Source organism: Acanthisitta chloris, unplaced genomic scaffold (assembly GCF_000695815.1).
Source record: "Acanthisitta chloris isolate BGI_N310 unplaced genomic scaffold, ASM69581v1 scaffold17677, whole genome shotgun sequence".
NCBI lineage: Eukaryota > Metazoa > Chordata > Aves > Passeriformes > Acanthisittidae > Acanthisitta > Acanthisitta chloris.
The window spans coordinates 57,589-79,273 of NW_008682234.1; the positions used below are offsets into that span (position 1 = coordinate 57,589).

A 21,685-nucleotide genomic window follows, 5' to 3' on the forward strand; every position below is an offset into this window, starting at 1 on the left:
CCTGCAGACACTGCTGCTTTTCAAGAAGATGCTGACAATCCAAAACACACTCTTGAAATAGTTCTGGCAGAAAAGGAAGCTCTGGAGAAGCAAATCGAAAACATAAATGCGGAGGCATCTCGAACAAAGGCTGAACTTGAGGACACTAAGTTGAAAATGAACCAGCTGAATCAAGAAATTAGTATGTTAAAAAAAGAGCATAAAAGCATAACAGAGAAATATAAGTGTGCACTGATGAAAGGTGAAAAGGAAAAAACAGAAGATGGGAGCAATGGGAAAACTGAACAAGCAGAAGTCTTATGTCAGGAGACACAGTTGCTAGATCAGCCCCAGCTTAGGACTTCAGATGAGAATACAAGAGTCACCGTTAGCAAGATGGAGATACAACTGCAGCAGCTTCAGGCATGCATTAAGGAAAAAGATTCAGAATTGTGCCAGTCCTACAATGAAATAAAAGACCTGAAAGAACAAAGCAAAGCTGAAAGAGAAATTCTTAAAAAGAGGATATTAGAACTGGAAAAGGCATTAATGGAAAAAGTTGCTGCTGCTCTTGTGAGTCAGGTTCAGCTAAATGCAGTTCAAGAGCAGAGAAAGTTCATGCAGGAAATTCAGGAAGCTTCAAAATGTGTGGAGGATGCAAGCAAGAATGCCCAAACAGAGGGTTTGAGTGACAGAAGTGAAACTGAGATGGAATCAAAATTATCACTCTTAACACAGAGGCTTAGTGAGATGGAGGACCAACTGGCAACAGTAAATTGTAACTTGGAGCTAGAAAAAGAAAATGTAAAAGTTGCACAAAAAGAAGCTAAAGTGAAAGAAGAAAGATTCTTAGAGCTTCAGCAATTGCTAGAAGAGGTTCAAGAAAAACATAAAGGAGAGATTCAGAAATACATTAAACAAGAAGAAACACAAGCATATCAGGTAATGAGATGCTATTTCCTTTGGGCTTGTTTTCACTAAAACCTGATGTTTTATGTAAAGTATAATGAAAGAATATTTCCTAATGATAACAATTACAGGAATATTCTGCTGTGTGGGATATTTTTGTTTCTCTGTTATTCCTGGAGTTACAAAGAAGAGAAGGATGTTATTTTAGGTGAACTTACTATTGATTTCCATTCTGCATTAAAAATGCCTTACCTTTTCATGAATGTAGAGTGCGTTTGAATTTTAGACGTATACTTTCTTATTCTTACTTTGAATTGACATATAATGGAATGAATTACACTTGTACAGGGTGTGGAGATAGAGAGATAAAAATTAAAATAAGAATTGTCTAAGAGAGGATTCAGAATGATAAGGGAAGTGATATCAATTTGTCTGTACAGGTTTTTTGGGAGGGAGGTTGTTTATGTATGTTTTGATCTTGGTTTGTGTTTTCTTGCTTTCCTATCTCAATTCCAAAGATATTTCCCATCAGTGTTTTTTGCAGTGTACCTTTTTCCCATTTTCCATTCAGCACTGGTTTTGTTGCCTCTGAATTTAAAACCTTCAGTCGAAATTGACTTCGTAGTGTAAACATGGTCTGGATTGCTGAAACTCTCAAGTTCAGAGACCTCATGGAACCCACTACTGGACAAGAAAAAGTTTTAAGATCTTTTATCCAAATTAATATTATCAGATTTCATGTCCTACTCTCCATTGACCTTCCACTCTGTGTGCTTCCTGTGTGGTATAGCCAGTTTCTGCTTGCAGTTCAGTAAACTGTAAGAAGACAGTCTTTCCTTCCATGCTTATCCAGTTTGTGGGAGTTAATCTAGGCAAATGATGTCTTAGTCTTAATTTTTTGAGACTGTGTGAATCCAAGTAACATGTATGTGTTTCCCCTTTGGTCTTTTCACTTTGTAAGCTGGTATGATCAGTGCTGTTAATACTTGTTTCTTTACCATGTTCCATGTCTTGCGTTGCCATGTAGGTAGGAGCAGAGCTCATGGAAAGTCAGAAAGAAAATTTGCTTATTAATGAACTTAAACAAATTAAAGAAGAGGCAGCTGCTGCAAAGGAAGAACTGAGCTGTTCCAGAGAAAAGGCAGAAAAACTTCAACAAGAACTAGCAGTAAGAACCAGATTGTTCCATGTTGTGTTTAAAGCAAATGATTATACAGGACATACTGTGCAAATATGCATGATATAGTTTGTTTTTCATCTTGTGCTGAGAGTGCCACCAGTGCCTACTGTCTGTGGAGCAGAGCTGATGCTGTAGACCAAATCTTCACCCATTGCCAAAGTACATAGTTTTACAGTCCATTGTAGTGCAACAGTGGATCTAGAGCTGTGTTTCTTCAGAGATAATATTTGATACCATATGTCCTAACTGCTTTAAATAAGACTAAACTGAGCTGTAATGGTTTAGAGGATTGCTCTAAATGGTTTAGAGGATGTTAGATATTTTAAGTACTTGGAAGACTGCAATTGAGATTCTCTCTTATTTACAGGTAAAAGAGGCAAGTCTGATACATCTTCAGGAAGACCTATGCAAAGTCAAAGAGAAACTAGTTCAGGCAGAAGGGAGGCTTGCAAGTTACCTGAGAAAGGACAGGGAAATGGCCAAAACTGAAAGCAAGAAGGATGCAGAAATATTGTGTGATTTGTCTACCAGTGAGTCTGCTGTAATTGGAAAGAGCTCCTCATCGCAAACAGACAAGACAGTGGAAATCAGCAGCTGTATCCAGACTTCACCAGTCCTTGTTAAAAATGCAGAAATCCAAATTGATTTGCAAAATGGATGTTCTTCAGAAGAGATTGCAGAGATCATACAAGAATTTACTGAAAAAATCGACCAAATGCAAGAACTCCATGCTGCTGAAATCATGGACATGGAGACAAGGCATATCTCTGAATCTGAAGCATTAAAGAGAGAGAAGTTTGTTGCAGTGCAAGTATTGACTGAAGAATGTAATACTTTAAAGGAACTAATAGAAACTCTACAAGCCAAAGAGGTATGTGTCCTATTTTACACTCATTGAACTACTTTGGTTCATGCTTTTGCTCTTGCTACAGAAATTCTCATTCAAAGTCTGTTAAGTGTTCAGTATAAAGCTTTTAGCTGTTCTAATGTTTTCGTGGCCTAGGGAGAAATTGTGTACCCTTCCTCTGCATTTTCAGTTCGTGAGTGTGTTCAACTCTCAGGTGCTTCCTTGTGCTTCTGCCTTGAACTGTCCTGTTCTGTGCAGTGGGGACAAGTGTAGGTCACCCTGTTGAATGCCATCTTTCTTGCCTCCCATTTTATTACTTACTTTTACTATTACTTTAGCAGGGGAAGTGGAACAAAGAAGCTCACATTGTTTCCTGCTCCTTAGAAGTTGCTCTGTTATTGAGAGTGGGTGAAGGGTGTTTAAAGATTTGATTGTTTTCTTTCCTAACTATAGAGGATCACAGTGTCTGGATTAGCACGTTCTCCACCATACCAAGCTAGAGATGGAGGTTCTAGTGGTAAGAAATTTGTGTTTATAAATTTCAAACAGCATTATAAACTAAATCTGCTTTTTTGATATTAAGTTTACTGTTAAAGAGTTGGTGCCTTAAGAAATAAAACCAGCTACTCCCCAGCTGGAAGCAGAAGCCTGGGGCACTAATAAAAGGTGCTGAGCATGCCATGTCTGTTAATTTGCTACAAAAGGAAAATGACCATAGCAGAGATGGGTTGAGTTGAAGCATCAGATGCTAATATTTTTTCTTCCTGATGGAGTTCCTATACTCTCCTTACATGTTACATTATCTCTTCAGTGTAGCTTCATCAGGTCTTGATAGTACTTAAAGCTACGGCTCCCTAGCAGTGGAAGATGATGACAGGTACTTCTACAAGAGCAATAAAAATTGTTAATGTGATCTTTTCCATAGGCAAAACTAAGCATATTAAGAGAGGGTCATTTGACAGAAGTGTTTCTTCAAGTAGTTGTTTCTCTTTTAAAACTAAAGTAGGATTGTTAAGTTTGGTTGTGGTTCTTTTGTTTAGTTTTGTTTTGGTGTTACTTCTTTGAAACTGGGAAAGAAAAACTATAAAACTGGTAGTCTCCAGGCTTAGAATCAACCCCTAGTGACATGCAACTACCTGTTACTACAATAGATAAAAAAATCACTTTTTGATGCCTGTTCTTCAAAGGTTCCCAGTAATCCAGCTTTCATGTTTTTCTCTCCTTTTATTTTAGACTCTGGTTCAGACTGGAGTCAAGGAATGTATCTTGCTCAGACCCAGGGATCTGACACAGTATCTGAAGGAATAGATGAAGGTGAAACTTCAACAGATTTACTTCCAAAAAAAATTAAGGTGAAATAGAACTGATTTTTTTTTTTTTTAAATGGAACAAGAGTGATAACTGTCAAAAGTTTAGATTAGCTGCTGCTTGATCAGTGAAAATAGAGCCATTTAGACAAGTTTTAGTGTTGACTGTTTTAATGCATTTTAAAGCACTTTGAAATACTACGTGCATTTTTGCATTTTAAATTAGGTTGAATGAGTTTTATAACTGTAGGCTTGTTCTCAGTTATGATTATGACAAATAAAACTGCTGTTAATTATAATTTATTTTGGTTGTATTAATGATAATGTCATGGTCATATATTACACAATCCTATAGTTTCTGTTTTTATAGGTGTGGAATGATAGCTATGTTATAAAAGCAAACATACATGTTTTTTGTAAGCAGTGAGGGTATCATGCTTTAATTGCATTTAAAAAAAAGCCTTTTGTGACATAGCCCTAGCTTTGTAGTCACTTCAAAACGTGAATTACTCACCTGGAAGCTTCCCAGGGCTTGGTTTTTAAAATGTCAGTTTCCGTCAACAGCTATTTTAAAATTTAAAAATATGTGCACTGGAAATTTTTATTTGAAACTGAGGAAAAATACGTCTATTGAATAAGTTTCTGTTTGACAGATATAAAGAACGGGGTGACACTTCAGTCTTTGATATGAGGAAGCATAAATAGTTTACTTATGCTGATCAAATTAGAAGTGCCAGAATTCCAATATGTAATAAGATGATGATTCTTCTTGTTGTTGTTATTATTATATGTTGTTATTACTGGCATTACTGATTTCTTTTTGCATTTATTGTAGGGTTTGCTGAGAGCAGTCCATCATGAGGGCATACAGGTGCTGTCTCTCACTGAATTTCCATATGGTGAAAGAGATATCTCACCTCTTAAGCAAGAACCAGAATCCTGGTTAGAGGAAAGAAAAGCTTTTCTAAGCACCATTTCATCTTTGAAAGACCTGATTGCAAAAATGCAACTTCACAGAGAAGCTGAGGTATAAATAATATCATAAGAGTCTATCTAAATAAGAAATAATTTGTGATAACCTTATAAGGCACACTCACAGTTCAAGCTTAAACACTTAAATATACTGTTACAAGGCAAAGATTGAAAAAATGAGCAGTAAAACTGCATGATGCACTTACTTGTATTAGTGTATCTTAAATTACAGCCTGTATTTGTTCTTCTGTGCCTTGATAGCTTTTGACTGTATAGATCCACCTTTTAAAAAGAATTCTGTTTTTAAAGCATGTTTCAGTAGCAGTTAAATTAGATTTTTTAATGTTGTTATTTATTGGTGTAGTAGAACTTGAATGCTATTGAAAAGAGTGCAGTGAGAGAAAAGGGTGGGGAGGGTTGTTTAAAATACAATACAATATTAGTCAGTAATCTGTTAAAACTTACTAGGACTTGCCTGTTTAATTGCCACATATACTTGTGGGTATATGTAGGTAGTTTCTATTGTTTCAGCATTTCCTTCAGCATGCAAAGTGGGGACATTAAGTTCATGTCATTGAAAATGAAATCTTGTTCATACACAGTATCTGCTCACTACCACAGAGCTCTGCAAGAGCCTGGGAACATACATGTGCCACCATAAAAATTAATAGAATAGTGTGATACAGTAACATAAATAGTAACTGCATGGGGTAAGTTTTCAGTTACAAAAAGCTAAACTGCCTCCATCTAAAACTGATAAAAATTTAGCATTAGTGAATGCAGAAGAAATCATCATGTGTACAATCAGTGCATCCATTTGTATGAATGAATGTCATGGAGCTATTGGGTAACAAAAGCTAAATACTCCACTGAAAACACACACTTTTCAGAAAATCGTAATGATGTAATCTTTCAATTCTGCTGTTTAACTTGTTTTTGTACTGCTGCAGATTTATGCAAGTACTGAATCTGCTGAAGGTGTCTCAGACTGGCGAGGAGAACTTCTGCGTGCTATTCAACAGCTTTTTGTGAGGGAACAAAATGTTCTTCTTGCTGCGTTTCAAACTGAACTTGCAGAACTGGGCACCAGAGATGCAGTGATATTGATGAATCAGTTAGAGCACAGACTGCAAGAGCAGGTAATACCAACTGTACTATAGTCAAAGCATGTTCGTCTACATTAGATTTTAATTTTGAATGTATAAATCTATAAAAAAAGGTTTGTATTAATAGTAGTTTTGACAGTCAGAAGGTTAAAACAAAGTCAGACTTGCAGGAAGAAGTGGTGTCTTTAAAAAGAAAAATGATGTGGGATGGGAAAGAGATTTTTGGGTGCACAAGTGAAATGTAAAATACAGCCTTCAGAGAGAGATTTGAATGAAACACAGCTGTCCTGAGCTTGATATCAATAAGTTAATTAGAATTATGTTACACTGTCTAAGAGAAAAGGTAGCTTGTATATATGAAGCAAGTTGTAAGAAGGGGAAGTGATAAGGCTGCTGTGGGACAGAGAGAGATCAGTTATCTCCTCTGGAACATGGAAGGATTAGTGGGAAAAACTACAGTTTGACAGAAAACTGATAGCTCTTTTCATTCTGTAATTTTGATGCCTGATGAAAAAAATAACAAGCAGTTCTTCCAAATATAATATTGATTTAATCGAAAATGTTTTGAATATATATGCACTATGAATATATAAGTAAACGTAATATCAATGCCATGGATATCTAATAAAATGTGGAGCTTTACTTTTTAATGTTTCTGATACTAATAGGCTGCTAACCAGAGAGCAGCAATGGACTGTCTTCAGAATGCAGACAGAAGAAGTTTGCTGATGGAGATTCAAGTATTACATGCTCAGATGAACAGCAAGAAGAATAATCCAAAGAGAGAACAAGAGATTGATTCAAAAAGCCAAGGTGACTTCTGTGGTAATATATGTCTATTTCCAAATGCTTTCATGGCAGTGCTCATAATGTTGTGACAAAAGCACTGACTTTCTTTGCTCTCTGATTTTGATATGCATATTCTGAGGGTGCATAGTTTTCATATTTTTCAATCTTATTTGACTAATTTTGCAAAAATTAGGATATAATCAGTGTTCTTATGATAGGTACCAAATTGAAAGTTAGACAAAGTTATGTTCAGTTGCTATAAAAATCAGGCTTGTATTTTAAGGTTATTTTCCATGTTTATGTTTCACTGTTTAGGTTCAATAGCTTTGAAATTATCTAAGTTGGATAGTCAGTCAGGTGTGTAGACTAAGAAGCAATTAGAATGAAGAACAGAAAATTCAGAGAACAGGTGTACTTTAAAATTAAGTAAAGCTCACTTTGGTGTTTTGTCACAAAAATTTGGTCACAAGTATACATACATAACACACCTAACTTCAGCTGTGTTAGTCGTTACCCAAATGATACGTATCGTTGTGGTTGCACACATTTTGTAGCCTTTAGGAAGTTCAGCAGTTGAAGTGATTTTCTGAAAGTCTGAAAGGTATTCAAGTATAAAAGGCATGCTTTGCTTTTATTCCATTATTGAAAGAATATCATATTTTAAAATAACACTCTTAATGATAACCTTGTGGTCATGCTCTGGCTAGGGGAAGCTTTACCCAAGCAGACAGTGTTTTTTTATGAAGTAATTTCCATATTAATGGTACTCTCCTTAGAAATGCTGGAGTATAATATGCAGCAGAAGCAGTCACAAATACTGGAGATGCAAGTGGAGCTCCGGAGCATGAAGGACAGAGCAGCTGAGCTTCAGGAACAGCTGAATTCGGAGAGAATGATGGGCGCAGAGCTGAAGAATGAACTTGCACAAGCCAAACTAGAGCTTGAAGCAACCCTGAAAGCACAGCACAAGCACTTCAAGGACCTAGAAACTATCAGGTGTGGCTTTCAGTGCCAAGCTTTCTGTGTTGTCTTTGAAGATTATCTTTCCTAATGTGAAATCATAATACTGATTTTATTAAGGGCGTTGATCTTGTGTAAAGTAAATGCTTCTTAGTTTTTCTGCAAAACGTATTTGACAAAAAGCAGACTTTGTCCCATTTGACAAAAAACATAATTCAATTCATAGTCTGATTTTTCTGTTCTTTTTAAATTTTGACATATTAGACTACTGTATGCAAGCCAGTAAATAGATCGTATTAATGAAAGGTTTTTCTGCTTCTAAAACTGTCCATGGAGAAAAAAATTGCAAAGTTAAAATGACTTTGCAAGTACTTCCATATGAAATACTCTTAAGTGTTGCTTTGACATGATTGACAGCAGAGGTAACAGGCCAAGTATTTGGCACTTAAGAAAGCCATTATTATTTATGCCTGTACTGGAGGCATGTGCAGTATCTTAATGTTCAGCTCAGAGACTGGGACAGCTTTACAGATTACCTTACAAGCTTTACAAGCCATCAGGAGCAAGATTGTTTTGCAAACTGATGCAAAATAAAAAAAAAGTTCAGGTCAAAGGGGTTTGTTTTTTTTTTTCTCCCCCAGTGTAAGTCTTTTTCCCTCGAGACACATGGCAGCAAGACGCATTTCCACTACATTCTTTCAGATTTTGGCCAAGTGACTGGATTAAGTTGAACAGTAACTGCCTCTGAGCCACCAGTTAATAAAAAATGGCAGCTACAAAGTTAGTGGCATTGACACACTTTCTGTCATTTTTGAGCTATGCAACTCTTTTTTTGGCTTTGAGTTGGGCTTGTTTTTCTGAATAGGCTTTTCACTGTTACTCAACTACACTAAAAGTGTTCGTAGTGCACAGATGGAATAAATACCAAGTAACTGACCTTACCATGATAGGATTAGAGCCATGGCCTAATGTAAAGGTTGCCCATTTCTCTTTTAGGACTGAAGTTAAAGAAAAAGCAGCTGAGCTCGATGTTCTCAAGGATACAATGGCCAATGAACAGAAAAAATCAAGAGAGCTACAGTGGGCTTTGGAAAAGGAAAAAGCTAAAATGGAACGCAGTGAGGAGAGAGGAAGAGAAGAGCTTGAGGTATTCCATACTCTCAAACAGCCTGGAACATCAGAGAGCACAAAAATATTCTTTTGGATAACATTTCATCTCAGCTTACGTTTTTGTCCAATGCATAATCCATGTTCTGTCTTCAACTGCAGTAGAGCTGAAGAAAGGTGTATAGAAGCTGTGTGGCAAAGAAAGAAAAAGACCTAATGCAAATTCATGTAAATCAATGGGAATTTTACAACCATGCTTTCCAGGGCCAAGTTTAAAAGATTCTATAATGGTCCTTAGTAATTTAAGGGGACAGGACACTGTCAACATGGCTACACCTAACCCCTACCACAACCTAAAATACAGTATTTAAGAATATTATTTAGGGAGATGTATTGTTTGTCTCCATTTTAAAAGTCAGCAGTTTCACCTCTTGAAAATCAAACTAGGGAGTTTACTTTAGGAGAAAACACATTAGTGGCTTTCTTGGGACCTCTGCAAGATTTGATACAGGGAGGGTGAGAGCAGTTATGCTAGTACAAGTAGTAAGACCAACAAAACAGTAACTTTAACAGCATAGATTTATTTACATGTGAATTTGTGAAATCATTTAGACAGTTTCAGAAAGTAAAAGCAGCTTGCTTTCTTCAACTTCAGAACTGCAGCTGTTTGTATCTCACTAAGAAGTATATGTTGCAAGGATTCTTTCATGAGATGATCTGATTTTAGAATAAAGACACCTATAATACATTTTAGTATCAGAGGTCACTGCAGCGTTCAGATTATTGTCAGATTAATTGTGAATAGCAAAACCCATTAAAAGCAACACATGTTAGAGGTAGCATATTTGCAATTTGCAGAAGATAATAGAAAGTATACAGAAATGGCTTTAATAAATTCCTTTCTTCTGTTTTCTTTTGAAAGGATTTAAAATTTTCTCTTGAAGATCAAAGACAAAAGAACTCACAGTTAATTAAACTTTTGGAGCAAGAGAAACAGCTGTCAACTGAACTGCAACAGAAAATTGAATCCCAAGAAGCACTGAGTGCTGCCCAGCTGTCACGTGAGCGAGGCCGCAATTCTGAGTTGCAGGTGCTTCTTGAATCAGAAAAGGTTCGAGCTCTTGAAATAAGCAGTGCCCTGGAAAGGGAAAAAGAGCTGTGTGCTCAGCTTCAAAGTGCTGAAGATAAGGGGCAAGCTGGAACACCTAATCCATCTGAGGAGTTACTTAAAGAGCTACAGAAACAAATGGATGAAAAGCATGGCCGTATAGTGGAGTTAGTGAGTGAGATGGAGAAGTATAAACTGGAATCTGTGCAAGTGAGGCAGCAAATGGAGAAAGAAAGGCAGACCCAGAGGAAAGCATTACAAGCAGAACAAGATGCTAACATACTAGCACAGAAAAAACTCCATGAACTGGAGTCCAAAGTAGAAGACCTTCAGTGGCAACTTGGAGAAAAGAAGCAAGAAGTTCATAAATTAGGCAATGAAACAAAGAAGTTGCAGGAAATAATCCAAGATTTACAGAAAAAACAACAGGAGAACGAAAGAAGAAAGGAAGCTGAAAGGACACCAGGCCACAATCCAAATGAGGTACAGTAGGACTGAAAGCAATGTCTAATACTGAACCGTGCAATTGAGCTTTAATTCTTGTGCTCAGCTAGCATTGTGTGTCACAGTGCCTTTACTCAGTCTATAAAATAGCAGATTACAGAACACAGGACCAGAAAAAGGAAAAGGGAAAGCATTCCAGTTTGCTACCTAAAACTATTCACACTCCTCCTCCTGAGAATGAAGTTATAGGAGTGTATAAGGAGGAGTGTGAGCAGGAGAAAGGCACTTTGTGTCTCAGTATAGGAGAACATTCCCTGCACCAAGTCGCAGGAATGAGCTGTTCCTACTCAGGAATGTTCCAGGTCAGTGCCCTTAATCTTTAATTCATAAACCACAAGGGATCTTTGAAACATTTAAAAGTGATCTTCCAACAGCTTCAAGAAATACCTGAGTAAGAAATCAAACAAGCATATGCATGAACATGGATATGTTAGCAAACAAAATATAAGAAAGAAATCAAGGTAGAAAATCAATTTAGGAGTTTATCATAATTTTTAGATGATTTAAAGTTGGAAACACAGTTGTCTGTAAATTTTTCTCTCTCATAAAAGGTTTGGAAAGTTTTAAAATTGTTTTTAAATCACTTCTGAAACTTTTAGAGACTTTGCTGTACAAGATAATGTGCTGCTGGGTGACTGATTTGTGGATAGTCATGGAGAGGGTCGACAGGAGTCTTGCCTCTTTGCTGACCACGTTTTTGCCCATCCTGCCATTGTTGCCATGTTTTTTGCCTGTTGTCTGTTTGTGGAGCCAGGCAGGAAATTTTTCTTTTCATCTAATTTGGTGGTTGGTTTTAATTTTCTGAAGCACTGGAAATTACCAACAGCTAGAGGCAGGATGTTGATAACTGTGACAGCATCAGCCCTCCTGCCATGCTCAGTTTGTGCACCTTGTTCTTCTGCACAGTGGTAACTGCCAGTGCTGTAGTCAGTGAAGAGTCTTCCTTGGATCAGGTTGGTGGCAGCCGTTGGGGTTTTTTCCCCTCCTCATCACCAGTGTGATCTGCTTTCTAAGATCTGCCTGGAATTTCAAATAATGAATCTCATGCTGCTTCCCATGACACTTGCAACATTGTTTTTTGTCACTGGTACCACACTGTAGTCAAACAGCCTATGGCATATCTGGGGGCTCAGGTTTCCCTGTGAGGGCTAGCAGTTCTTCCATAGGAGTGAGGAGAGAGCATTACTGTGGGTGAGGAACACAACTTGAGTGCACTGCTTCGCTCGTGGCAGCGGCAGTGGTGTGGTTGCCTGTGCCCGTGATGAACCTCTGTGACCATGATGGTCTCTTCCAGCCCTTTCTTCTGACTGGAATTGGTCACCAAAGCACATGGGTCCAGTTGCCCAAATTCCATGCACAACTGGTAAAGGTGCTGCTGGTGGGAAAAACAGAAAGGCTTGGGGGCTTCCTGCCAAGTGAGTTTGTTGAAGGGATTCACACTGTTAGCTCCATGGTTGCTGGAGCTTAGTCAAGAAAGACATCACATTACACCTTTCACAAATAATAGTGTAGTGGTGTACTACAGCAGTGCTGTAGTCACACTAAGCTCTTTTCTTTGTTAGAATTGTTTATTCTTCATTTTCTGGGTGCGTTTCAGAGTTACATGTTTTCATTGTACAGCACTGGATCACATAGATTCTGTATATGGATAAAAATACATATTTCTTTCCAGACTACCTGGGATACACCCAATGAAAGAACAAGAAACTGGGTTCTCCAGCAAAAAATGGAAGGAGCTGAGACAAATGAATTGTCCTACCGCACAGTGACAGGAGATCTCTCTGCTGCTACTGAAATTCTGGAAAAAGTCAGACAAAAGCTGCAAAATGCATCTCCAAAGCTGAAGCAGTTGGCTCGGAAAGCTGCTAACAGGTTAGATCAGTCTTCAGCTACTTGGTTTTGTTAATAGCAACCAGCAAGCTAATATATTGGGTTTGAATCATAATTCACAGAGTGCAGGAGTAACTGAGTTTGGGGTTGTTCTAGTTTTATAGTGTGTCATTACTGGAGACATACTGATGTAAGGCAGGATCACAAACTATCAAGTGCTGCTCTAAATCTTACATGTTTAATAGGGTCCTTTATAAGTTACAGAAAAATTATCCTTTTTACTCTGAAAAGTGGTAAGGTTTGTTTGGGTGTGGTGTAGGTAGATGAATTAAAACCAATTAATTAATTAAATAATTCGCTGTATAAGGGGATGAATATAGAGATCATTGCTATGAATCATCCCCCTTGCTTCCCTCAGCAAAAATAAATACTTTATGGTCAAGGGAAATTGATCTTGATTCTTATTTTTTTAGATTACTATCTCCTTATAATGAAAAAGTAGCATGGTACCAGGTCCATGGGAGGTTTGAAGCTGATTTTATTTTGCTGTGATGGTCATTTGATACTAAACATTCATTCTGAAACATTTAGGCAATACAGAATCCATTATATCTTGAAAATATCTTAAGATTTTGCTCACACAGGTTCAACAAATTTGTGGGAAGCAGGACCACAATTTTAAATGTGCTTCATATAGAACATCCTTGTCTCCAAATGAGTGGAAACTGTTCTACACACATTTTTTGTGAAATCGAGCCAGTTTCATGTGGAGTCACTGAGCAGTTGTGAAAATGTTGCCATGTCTCCAGTAACTGTGCTGAAGTGATTTGCTAAAGACATACCACATAGGGATCCATGGAAAGTCCTGTCAGGATGGTGTTGGACTGTACCTGCTGTTGAAACCGTGCCTTTTGTTTCAGGTTGCAGTTTGAAACAGCAGATGATCAAGACTTCATTGCAGTTCAAGATGCTATTGAAGAAGTTATTTCAGAACTGAAAATCCTGCCCGGATTGTCCTCTCTGGAAGAGGTGAGAGTGCAATGTTGTAACTTTGGTGGGAGAGTTCGGTTGATGAGCTGTGAGCAGAAACCAGCAAGGAGTTTGTAAGTCAGTACTTACTCAGGCCTGTGTTTATAAAGAAAAATTCCAGTGAATGTTCTGATTTGAGTTGTTAAAGTGTAAAATAACCTTTCCTTTTTTTTTTTTTCAATTTTCAATACTTGTTAAAGTTGAAAAATCACTTTTAATTAAAACTTTTTCAGTTTCATTGTAAATTTTTGAATCTCATGGCTTTTTCATTAAAAGTTATTTTCCTTTCAGCAGTATTTCTGTAACTGAGCAAACTTTACTCAGTATTTCCTGATTTTAAAACCAACATTTAATATTTACCTTATTGTGTTGATACAACACATTGACTTAAACTGCCCTGTATTTACCAAAGGACAGGCCATTGAAGATTGGGTAGCTTGCACCTGTGAAAAAAATGAAGTGAGGTCATCTGTTACCAAGAATTCAGCAATATTTGATGTTTTAATTAGTTTGGCTTGCTCCTTACGTGTATTTTAAGCAAATGTTTTCAACATGACTTGAAAAAAGCTTCAAGGGTTTTCTTTCTTTTCCTCTAAGTTAGATAAACATAGTAGAAAAGCTTTGCAAATTGTTACAGCTGGTACAATTGAGCTTGTGTGAAAGTATTCTCATGTAATATACAGGATAAGCATAGACAAGAAAGTCACATTTTTCTGTAGTTTACATGTACACTGAAGTTTTCTTTATATGAGTTGCCTCAAAGTTATTGTCATTATCTACAAAAGTTTTTCACTGTAAGCCAGTCATTTTCAAGTTGGCAACTTGCATCTAATTCAATTGCATGTGGTTTTCTTTCTTCCTTGTAGCTGAAGCTAGTGCTACCCCCGGGGACTCCATCTAGCTCGCTGACTGAAAGGCTGCTGAGACAAAATGCTGAGCTGACAGGCTTTGTCAGCAGGCTGAGTGAAGAAAAGAATAATTTGAGGAATGCTGTTATGAAACTGGAGGAAGAACTGAGAAGATACCAGCACAGACAACCTTCTGGAGACTACGTATGTCTTTGGTGGTGCTGATGTAATGGGTTTTGTTTAGAGGCATAAAAGCATCATTTGTTGTCCCTGTCACCCGAGTGGGAGTGATCAAACTGTGTATCTTTCTTGGCTTCCCTCTGCACAGTAAGTGGGTGTGAATTATTCCTGTTCAGTGGTCAGTATATCTCAGTTCACCCTGTGTAGTGTAAGCTTTGTGATTTTACCCAGCTTCATTTTGTTAAATGCTCTTTTCTTTCAAATGCCTTGTGCTTCCCTTTTTGATCTGTATCTCATCACCATGATTAAGTGACAAGTAGCTCCACATAAGCTTCAAGATCATGAAGCTAGTATGATACAGTCGAGGGGGACTTTGGTTTGAGAAGCTATATTTTTCTGGGACATTGGTCAGCCTCCTAAACTCACTTAGTTTAGGAGGCTCCTCCTAAATTGCTGAGGTGTCAGGATGCAGGGGTGGCCTCAGGTCCAATCAGTGGGTAGTTTTTCTCTCATTAATTTTATGAGGTCTCCAACAAACCAATTATTAGAATGACACAGCTGAAGCTTTTGCAAACTATGTGGTTTAAATTGAGTTACTTTTGCCTTCAGTCTTCTAGGCACTCATCAGATGGAGTTAATATCGATACTCTTGTTGCCTCTGAGAGGGAAACTTGGAACAGAGAAAGGCTGTCACTGCAGAAATCTTTGAAACAAGCTGATGCAGAGCTCTCCAAGCTGAGAGCAGAGCTAAGGAGCGAGGCTTTCCTCAGAGAACTGGGATCAGATTCTGAAAATGCTGTTTTAAGGGTAGGAAGACTTTTTTGCCCACATACTAACTACAGCTGCTTTTTCCTTTTCTTTTGGGCCTGTTTTTCACTGTGTTAGCTCTGCTTATTCTGAGTAAACAGATACTAATTCAGTTTTAAAATTTTCATCCTCAGATACCTGACTGTAAGTTTTTCTCCCCAAGAAGGGCATGCAAGCACATATGTTGTCCTTTTGTGTGTGCTCTATTTCTTGCTGCTTCAGTGATCCTCAGGTTATGAAGCTGCATTCAATCAGCGTGAGCAGCAGCGCAGTCTTCTCCATGATAGGGAGAAATGAATCATCACAGAAATGCTATATAGGAGTAACAATGTCAAAACTCTTCAAACTGTAGCAGTTCTTGGAGTTTATGAGGCCTTTTATCTTCTTTTCTCGCTGCAGAGAATTTATGGCAAATACCTACGGGCAGAGAGCTTTCGGAAAGCTCTCATATACCAGAAGAAATACTTGCTGCTGTTACTGGGTGGATTCCAGGAGTGTGAAGAAGCCACCCTGGCCCTCATAGCACGGATGGGTGGGCAGCCTTCCTACACAGACCTCGAGATCATCACACATCATTCAAAGGGTTTTACACGATTTCGCTCTGCAGTCAGAGTGTCCATCGCAATTTCAAGGTAAACTGGAGGGAGTTGCATTTCCAACAGATGTGGCTGTGCAGTTTAAAATATACTTTTCTAACTCTCTAGTGAAATCTAGAACTTGGCATGTTCCATCCTGTTTAAATGATACATTTTTGATAGTCATCAATAGAGTAGATAATGTGTGGGGTGAGAGGTAGAGTAGACCATAGGTAAAATCTGTAACAGGAATAAGCAGTCTGATTGTACTTGACAGGCTCTGTATTTGATTATCACAGATGGAGTGTACTGGATAAAGTCAGAATATGAGGGGAAAAAAGGTTATTAGCAATTCTAGTTACTGCAGTTACAAAGTTTTTTTTCTGCAACTTAATTTCCTTTAAAGGTTAAATTCTTACACATAAGTATAACACAGATTTAGGAACTAATTTTCTCCATCCAGGTAGTGCTTTGAATTTCACAAAACTTAAGGGTGAGCAGGAATCGATGAGGAAGAAAAAGTAAAGTTTATTACTGCATAGTACTGCCATGTTGCTAACAAACCTTCTTCCCCAAGGTTTGAACCCCCAAGCACTGCTGCTTGCTGCTGTTCTGAGCTTTGTGCATAGTATAAATCCAAGGAACTATTGACGTACCTGTTATGAGGGAGGTTTCTACTCACAGCACTCTGCGGTTGCTGTTTTAGAGGTGTGACAGGGCACAAAAGTATATTCAGCATGATTTTAAAATGCTGATGTGCTGTTGCTTAGGTGCTTGAGCCTTTTGCTGCCCTCTTGGACCTGTGCAGCACCTCTGAAGTCCCTGGCACTGCAGAGGTGAAGCTGAAAGCAGGTGTATCCCTATGTGTATAAGGATGTTTACTACTTGATATTCAGGTTTTAGACACCCATCTCTTCATTTTGCTCACTGTTCAAGTAATTCTTAGACCTTCTATAATACAAGAAGCAGATTACTTTTATCAGACTATTCCATTTATCCTGAAACTGTTTTGCTTTTTTTATTTGAAATGCAGAATGAAGTTCCTGGTTCGTCGGTGGCACAGAGTTACAGGTTCTGGTGTACTGAGTATCAATAGGGATGTCTTTAGCCAGAACACAGGTAAGTTATCGTCCAATAATGACTGAAAAAATGGTACTCACAAATCACACCACTGCTTAATGGAGGTGGTGTTTAATTCATTTTTTCCTCATGTAGAATGAATGGGGGCTGTTTCCTTTTGCTGTAATTGCTTGGATTAACCTATTTCTCAGTTTTCTGAGGGTTTCCATGCTCAGCACTGACACTAACCTATTTGCTTTCTCTTCAGTTTTGTTTTGCTCCATCGTGGGTGGGATTTAAAAAAACGTGGCAGTTTTTGCATTCATGAAAGCAATTTTAGCTGCATCATTGGAATTTTTATAGGAGATCTGCACCTTGGCCCTTTTCTCAGAATAAAAGCTTGTCAGTCTTTTGTTATAGCTTAAAGCCTGGGATATAACAGTTTTCTGTTTGCTTTTGTTGTAGGAATCTAAGGAGAATCAGAAGGTTCTTTATTAATTCCTGGCTATCTAGGTCTGCACTAAAACCATGTCCTGCTCAGTCTGAGAGTTTTCTCACTGACATCTGGGAGGCCAGGATTTCCCCTCTGGTTTCCCTGAGGGAGTCAAAAAGTGGTCTGTGTTTGTTAAACACCATTTTTGTGATACGCAAACAGAAAACTAACATTTGAGATTCCCAGTAAAGTGCAAGAGATGCTACTTTTTTAGTTTTCAAGACATTGCTTTCTGTATTTCTAGGTAATGAGTTACGGCCTGATTCATTCTCTGGTGGCATGGATCTTTATGGAGAACAAAGGCATTCCTATAGATCCAGGTCAGGCATGGAGTCTCCTAGATCTCCTGGAAACTTTCAACATAAGTACATTTTGGTTTAAATTATTATTCTCTGTCAGACAGTTTAACTAAATGAAAGCATCAGTGTTTACTGCTAATGTTTGTAACGTTCGATGCCATAGGATTTAACTTTCTCTGCAAGGATACATGTCAAATTATGTCTCAGGCATTCAGTGTGTGATTACTCACCACCTGATCAAGGCCAAAGCTTGCACACTTCTGCTATCTGATTTACGTCATGTGCTTGGCGCCGGCGGCGATCCCTGAGTGGAGCTGTGCTTATTACCTGTCAGGTCTGGGCTGTGCAACCAAGCCAGCCTGCCCACCCTCCTGTGTGGGAGCAGTGTGGCATGAAGAGGCACTGCCTTGGGTGCCTGTAGCCAAAGGAAGGGAAAAGCAGGGCCACCCACTGTGGCTGGTGGGGCTCACCTGTGGGCTGGGAAGAATTGCAATGGCAGCACGGACAGAGTGTGGGTGGAAGCTGCTTGGTAGCTCTACTGCTTCTTGTTGTTCAGACCCTTTTGGCTGCCTGTACTAAGGTGTGATCCCAGAGGTATCAATGAGTCAGATGGCAGTGTAAACAGGTATTTTTCACCAAAGGTGATGTTATTGTGCCATCAGCCTTTTTGAGTTTATGTGAAGTTGTGGGCTCAGATCTTTACTGAATACCAGATTCTAGTCATTTTTGTTTTCATTTTCATGTAAACCACCTCAACATTTGTAATACTAGTGTTTGAGGTGTCCGTAGCAGTTTACATGGAAAAAATGTTAAATCTATTGTAATCACTGACTTTTATTGCTTGAGATGACGATGAGAGGCAGAATCCTGTAAAGATGGCAGTGTCCTTATTCACACAAACTTCTTAATAGAAAAGCAAACTTCAGTTTTGTCCCAGAGAAATGCAGTAACAAATCAGGTGCAGTAGAAGGAAGGGGCAAGTGGGGAAGAGTGGTTTCTTTGGGGGAGACAATATGAGTGTGGGCAGTAAATGGCAGAGGGATTAAATGGGTGTGATGTATTGGCTACCACATGGGTAAGCTGAGGAATATGCAGGCAGTGAGGCATCCCTGCCTACAGTATCTGGCATTGTCTGCTGCTATTTTTACGTGAAGTTTCACTTTTTGAAAGCATATGTGTTCTTCTTCTTCCCCCAGGTTCCACGGGATGCATGGGGACTTAAACCCAGTGTCTTTCGCCTGTTCCCAACTGCAGAACTACGATCCCGAGAGAGCTCTGACAGATTACATCAATCGTCTGGAGGCACTGCAGAAGCGACTGGGCAGTGTGCAGTCAGGTAAGGGCTCAGGCAGCTCTCCCTGGGACTCCAGGGGAGCACAGGGTACACTTCCAAGAGTGTGCTGGTTCTCTGAGATACATAACAAACAACTTTTAGGCATTTTCAGCCTTAAACAAGAGGCATTTCTGAGCTGCAGCAAAAAACTCATTAAAAAGTGTAAAATTCCTTGAAGAGAGACATACAAGTGTGCTTTAATTATAGGTGTTGAGTTTATTGGTAACAATTGAACTTCCCCTGTTCTCTAATAAAGGTGCAGCAAGGATTCAACTGGCATCTTTCAAAGATTCTAAGCTATATGGGGAAAATGCACCCAGAAAATTGGGATATTATGGAAGTACACAGGGAATTTCTTTCCTCCCACTTTGCCATCTGTGGGACAAAAAGGCTGTAATCAATTTTTTTTCTGCAAAAGGAATACATGAAGAAAATGTCAGAACAATGAAACTTACCAAACTTGATTTTTGAAGTTACTGTTCTAAAGTCTTACTTCAGCATAAAATCCATCATTTGGGGAAGTTTTGTTCTTAAAAGATTTGACCTTTAAAGGTCTGTTCTAACCCAAAGTATTCTATGACTTCCCATGTAAAATTTTTCACTTAGCTTAATGTCATTGGTGAATCCTCATATACTTGTTCCAAGTAATCTTCATGAAAATTTTTCTCCATCTTACAGGTTCAACTTCATACACTCAGTTGCACACGGGTATGAGAAGATAATAATACCCTTCAACATCTCCATGCCTGGCAGTGCTGCTAACAGATTGCCTTCTGTAAATCTGTGCTCTTTCTGTGCTTTTGTATAACGTGTATATCGTGGGACCAATACAAACACAGCTCTACGATTGTATACAGTTCCATCCTGGCACACCCACGCAGACTGGGATTTATGTATATAGGCACTTTGTGTTCATGGAAAAAAAATGAAAAAGAAACAGAAAAAAAACCCAAACAAGCAAAAAAAAAACCCCAAACCCCAAACAAACCCCCAAACGACCCCAGAAATTCCCAAAACAAAAAAACCTCATCATTTAATTACATGTATATTTGTGGAATGCTAATTTAAATGATTAACTTATGAAGTGTGTATTTATCAAAAGGGTGAGGAGATGAAACTTGTGTATTAATTAAATTGAGCTACATTCAGCGAAGTTTACTTGCACTTTTTCTGGCAAGGCTACTGAAGTTACATTGACTCTCATAATATTTGCTACTGGCAGTGCAGACAGAATATCACTTGTAGAGACCTATTTTTGTAATGGTAGAAGTTTTGAATTTTATGGGTATTTTGTCAAAGTACTGAAATAAAGACGACTTCATGCTTCTAACTGTGTGCCAGAGCTGCTCCCTTATTCGCACGGAACAGGTTGCTCATGCCTGTGCTCTTCCTGCTCGTGGTGGCTGCAGGTCTACATTTTACAGATTCCAAAGCACTGCTACGAGAGAGAGAGAGAGAGGTACAAGCCTGGCTTCTGCTGCCCCTGGTCACATCTGACAGAGCTGGAAGGGAAGAATGCTGCTGTGACTGATACAAGGTTTTGTAACAGCTACACTGCGTTTAGACCAGGAAAAGATGGGACAAAGCCCTTTCTACACTGAGCACTGATGCAGGGGAGGGAGCCCTTGGCATGACCAACTACATACTTAGAAGACAGAAAGTTACTTTATTACATGTTTAATTATAAAAGTTTTTGAAAGGGTTGAGCACAGAAAACTTCTACAAGAGGTTTGTTTATAAATTTAATTCAAAATTCCTGTGAGCCAGAGCTCGTTACCATTTATCATCACCACTCCTGAACCAAACACCATCTAACAATCCTGCATGAGTCAGTACAAACATGGACAACATTCAGCTATTTCACTTAATTTGTGACCTTTTTATACACAAACATATTATTTACAAAATTCATGTTGTTTGCATCATCATATCATTACTTTCACATTTTAGATCAAACTTCCAGAGATCACTACTTCCAGAAATATTTTTTAGAGAACTATTTGTTACTTTCTAAACCTAAGATTTTACAACTACTTCAAGTTAGAGAGGCTTTTTCTTGGAAAAGACTTAACCTGTCAACATTCTGTACTCTGCCTACTACTCAGCTGTACAGTATCATTTTGTTAAATCAGCCAAGACCATCCCTCATCTGCTTGGAACAGAATCATAAATGCCAGAGGAACAGCAGCACCAATGCATTGCCATGTGGTGCCTGTTCCCTAATGGATTCACTGTGACTGGATGCAGAGGTGAGGTATGCAGCCTTGCCCCTTAGTTATCTGGGGGAAGTAATCCTCAATTATTTTTCAAAAGCAGAAAGAGTTTCACTTGTAGAAATTACTTACTTCTTCATTAAAGAGCTGGCATGCACCTGAAAAGTGTTACATCAATAGAAAAGACAGTTTTGCTTTAAAAACGCAATGAGAAAGTTGCAGAACAAGCAATTACAGCAGCAGTAAATGGT

The 21,685-nt window shown here is 38.4% G+C and overlaps 1 protein-coding gene across 1 annotated transcript in view; it reads left to right on the top strand.

The window, feature by feature from the left end:
- Positions 1 to 20,138, top strand: part of AKAP9 (A kinase (PRKA) anchor protein 9) — a gene marked incomplete at its 5' end in the record, with an annotated part of 76,403 nt that extends 56,265 nt beyond the window's left edge. The window contains 20 exon segments of the mRNA XM_009078457.1: positions 1 to 921; positions 1,916 to 2,056; positions 2,436 to 2,939; positions 3,369 to 3,432; positions 4,149 to 4,267; positions 5,058 to 5,249; positions 6,145 to 6,333; positions 6,969 to 7,113; positions 7,866 to 8,085; positions 9,046 to 9,196; positions 10,079 to 10,747; positions 12,441 to 12,640; positions 13,519 to 13,627; positions 14,494 to 14,679; positions 15,265 to 15,462; positions 15,862 to 16,094; positions 17,071 to 17,156; positions 17,834 to 17,954; positions 19,085 to 19,224; positions 19,900 to 20,138. The exon segment at positions 1 to 921 is cut by the window's left edge and continues 36 nt beyond it. Of these exon segments, the coding sequence (XP_009076705.1) occupies positions 1 to 921; positions 1,916 to 2,056; positions 2,436 to 2,939; positions 3,369 to 3,432; positions 4,149 to 4,267; positions 5,058 to 5,249; positions 6,145 to 6,333; positions 6,969 to 7,113; positions 7,866 to 8,085; positions 9,046 to 9,196; positions 10,079 to 10,747; positions 12,441 to 12,640; positions 13,519 to 13,627; positions 14,494 to 14,679; positions 15,265 to 15,462; positions 15,862 to 16,094; positions 17,071 to 17,156; positions 17,834 to 17,954; positions 19,085 to 19,224; positions 19,900 to 19,943 (4,632 nt within the window).
- Positions 20,139 to 21,685: the final 1,547 nt, after the last annotated feature.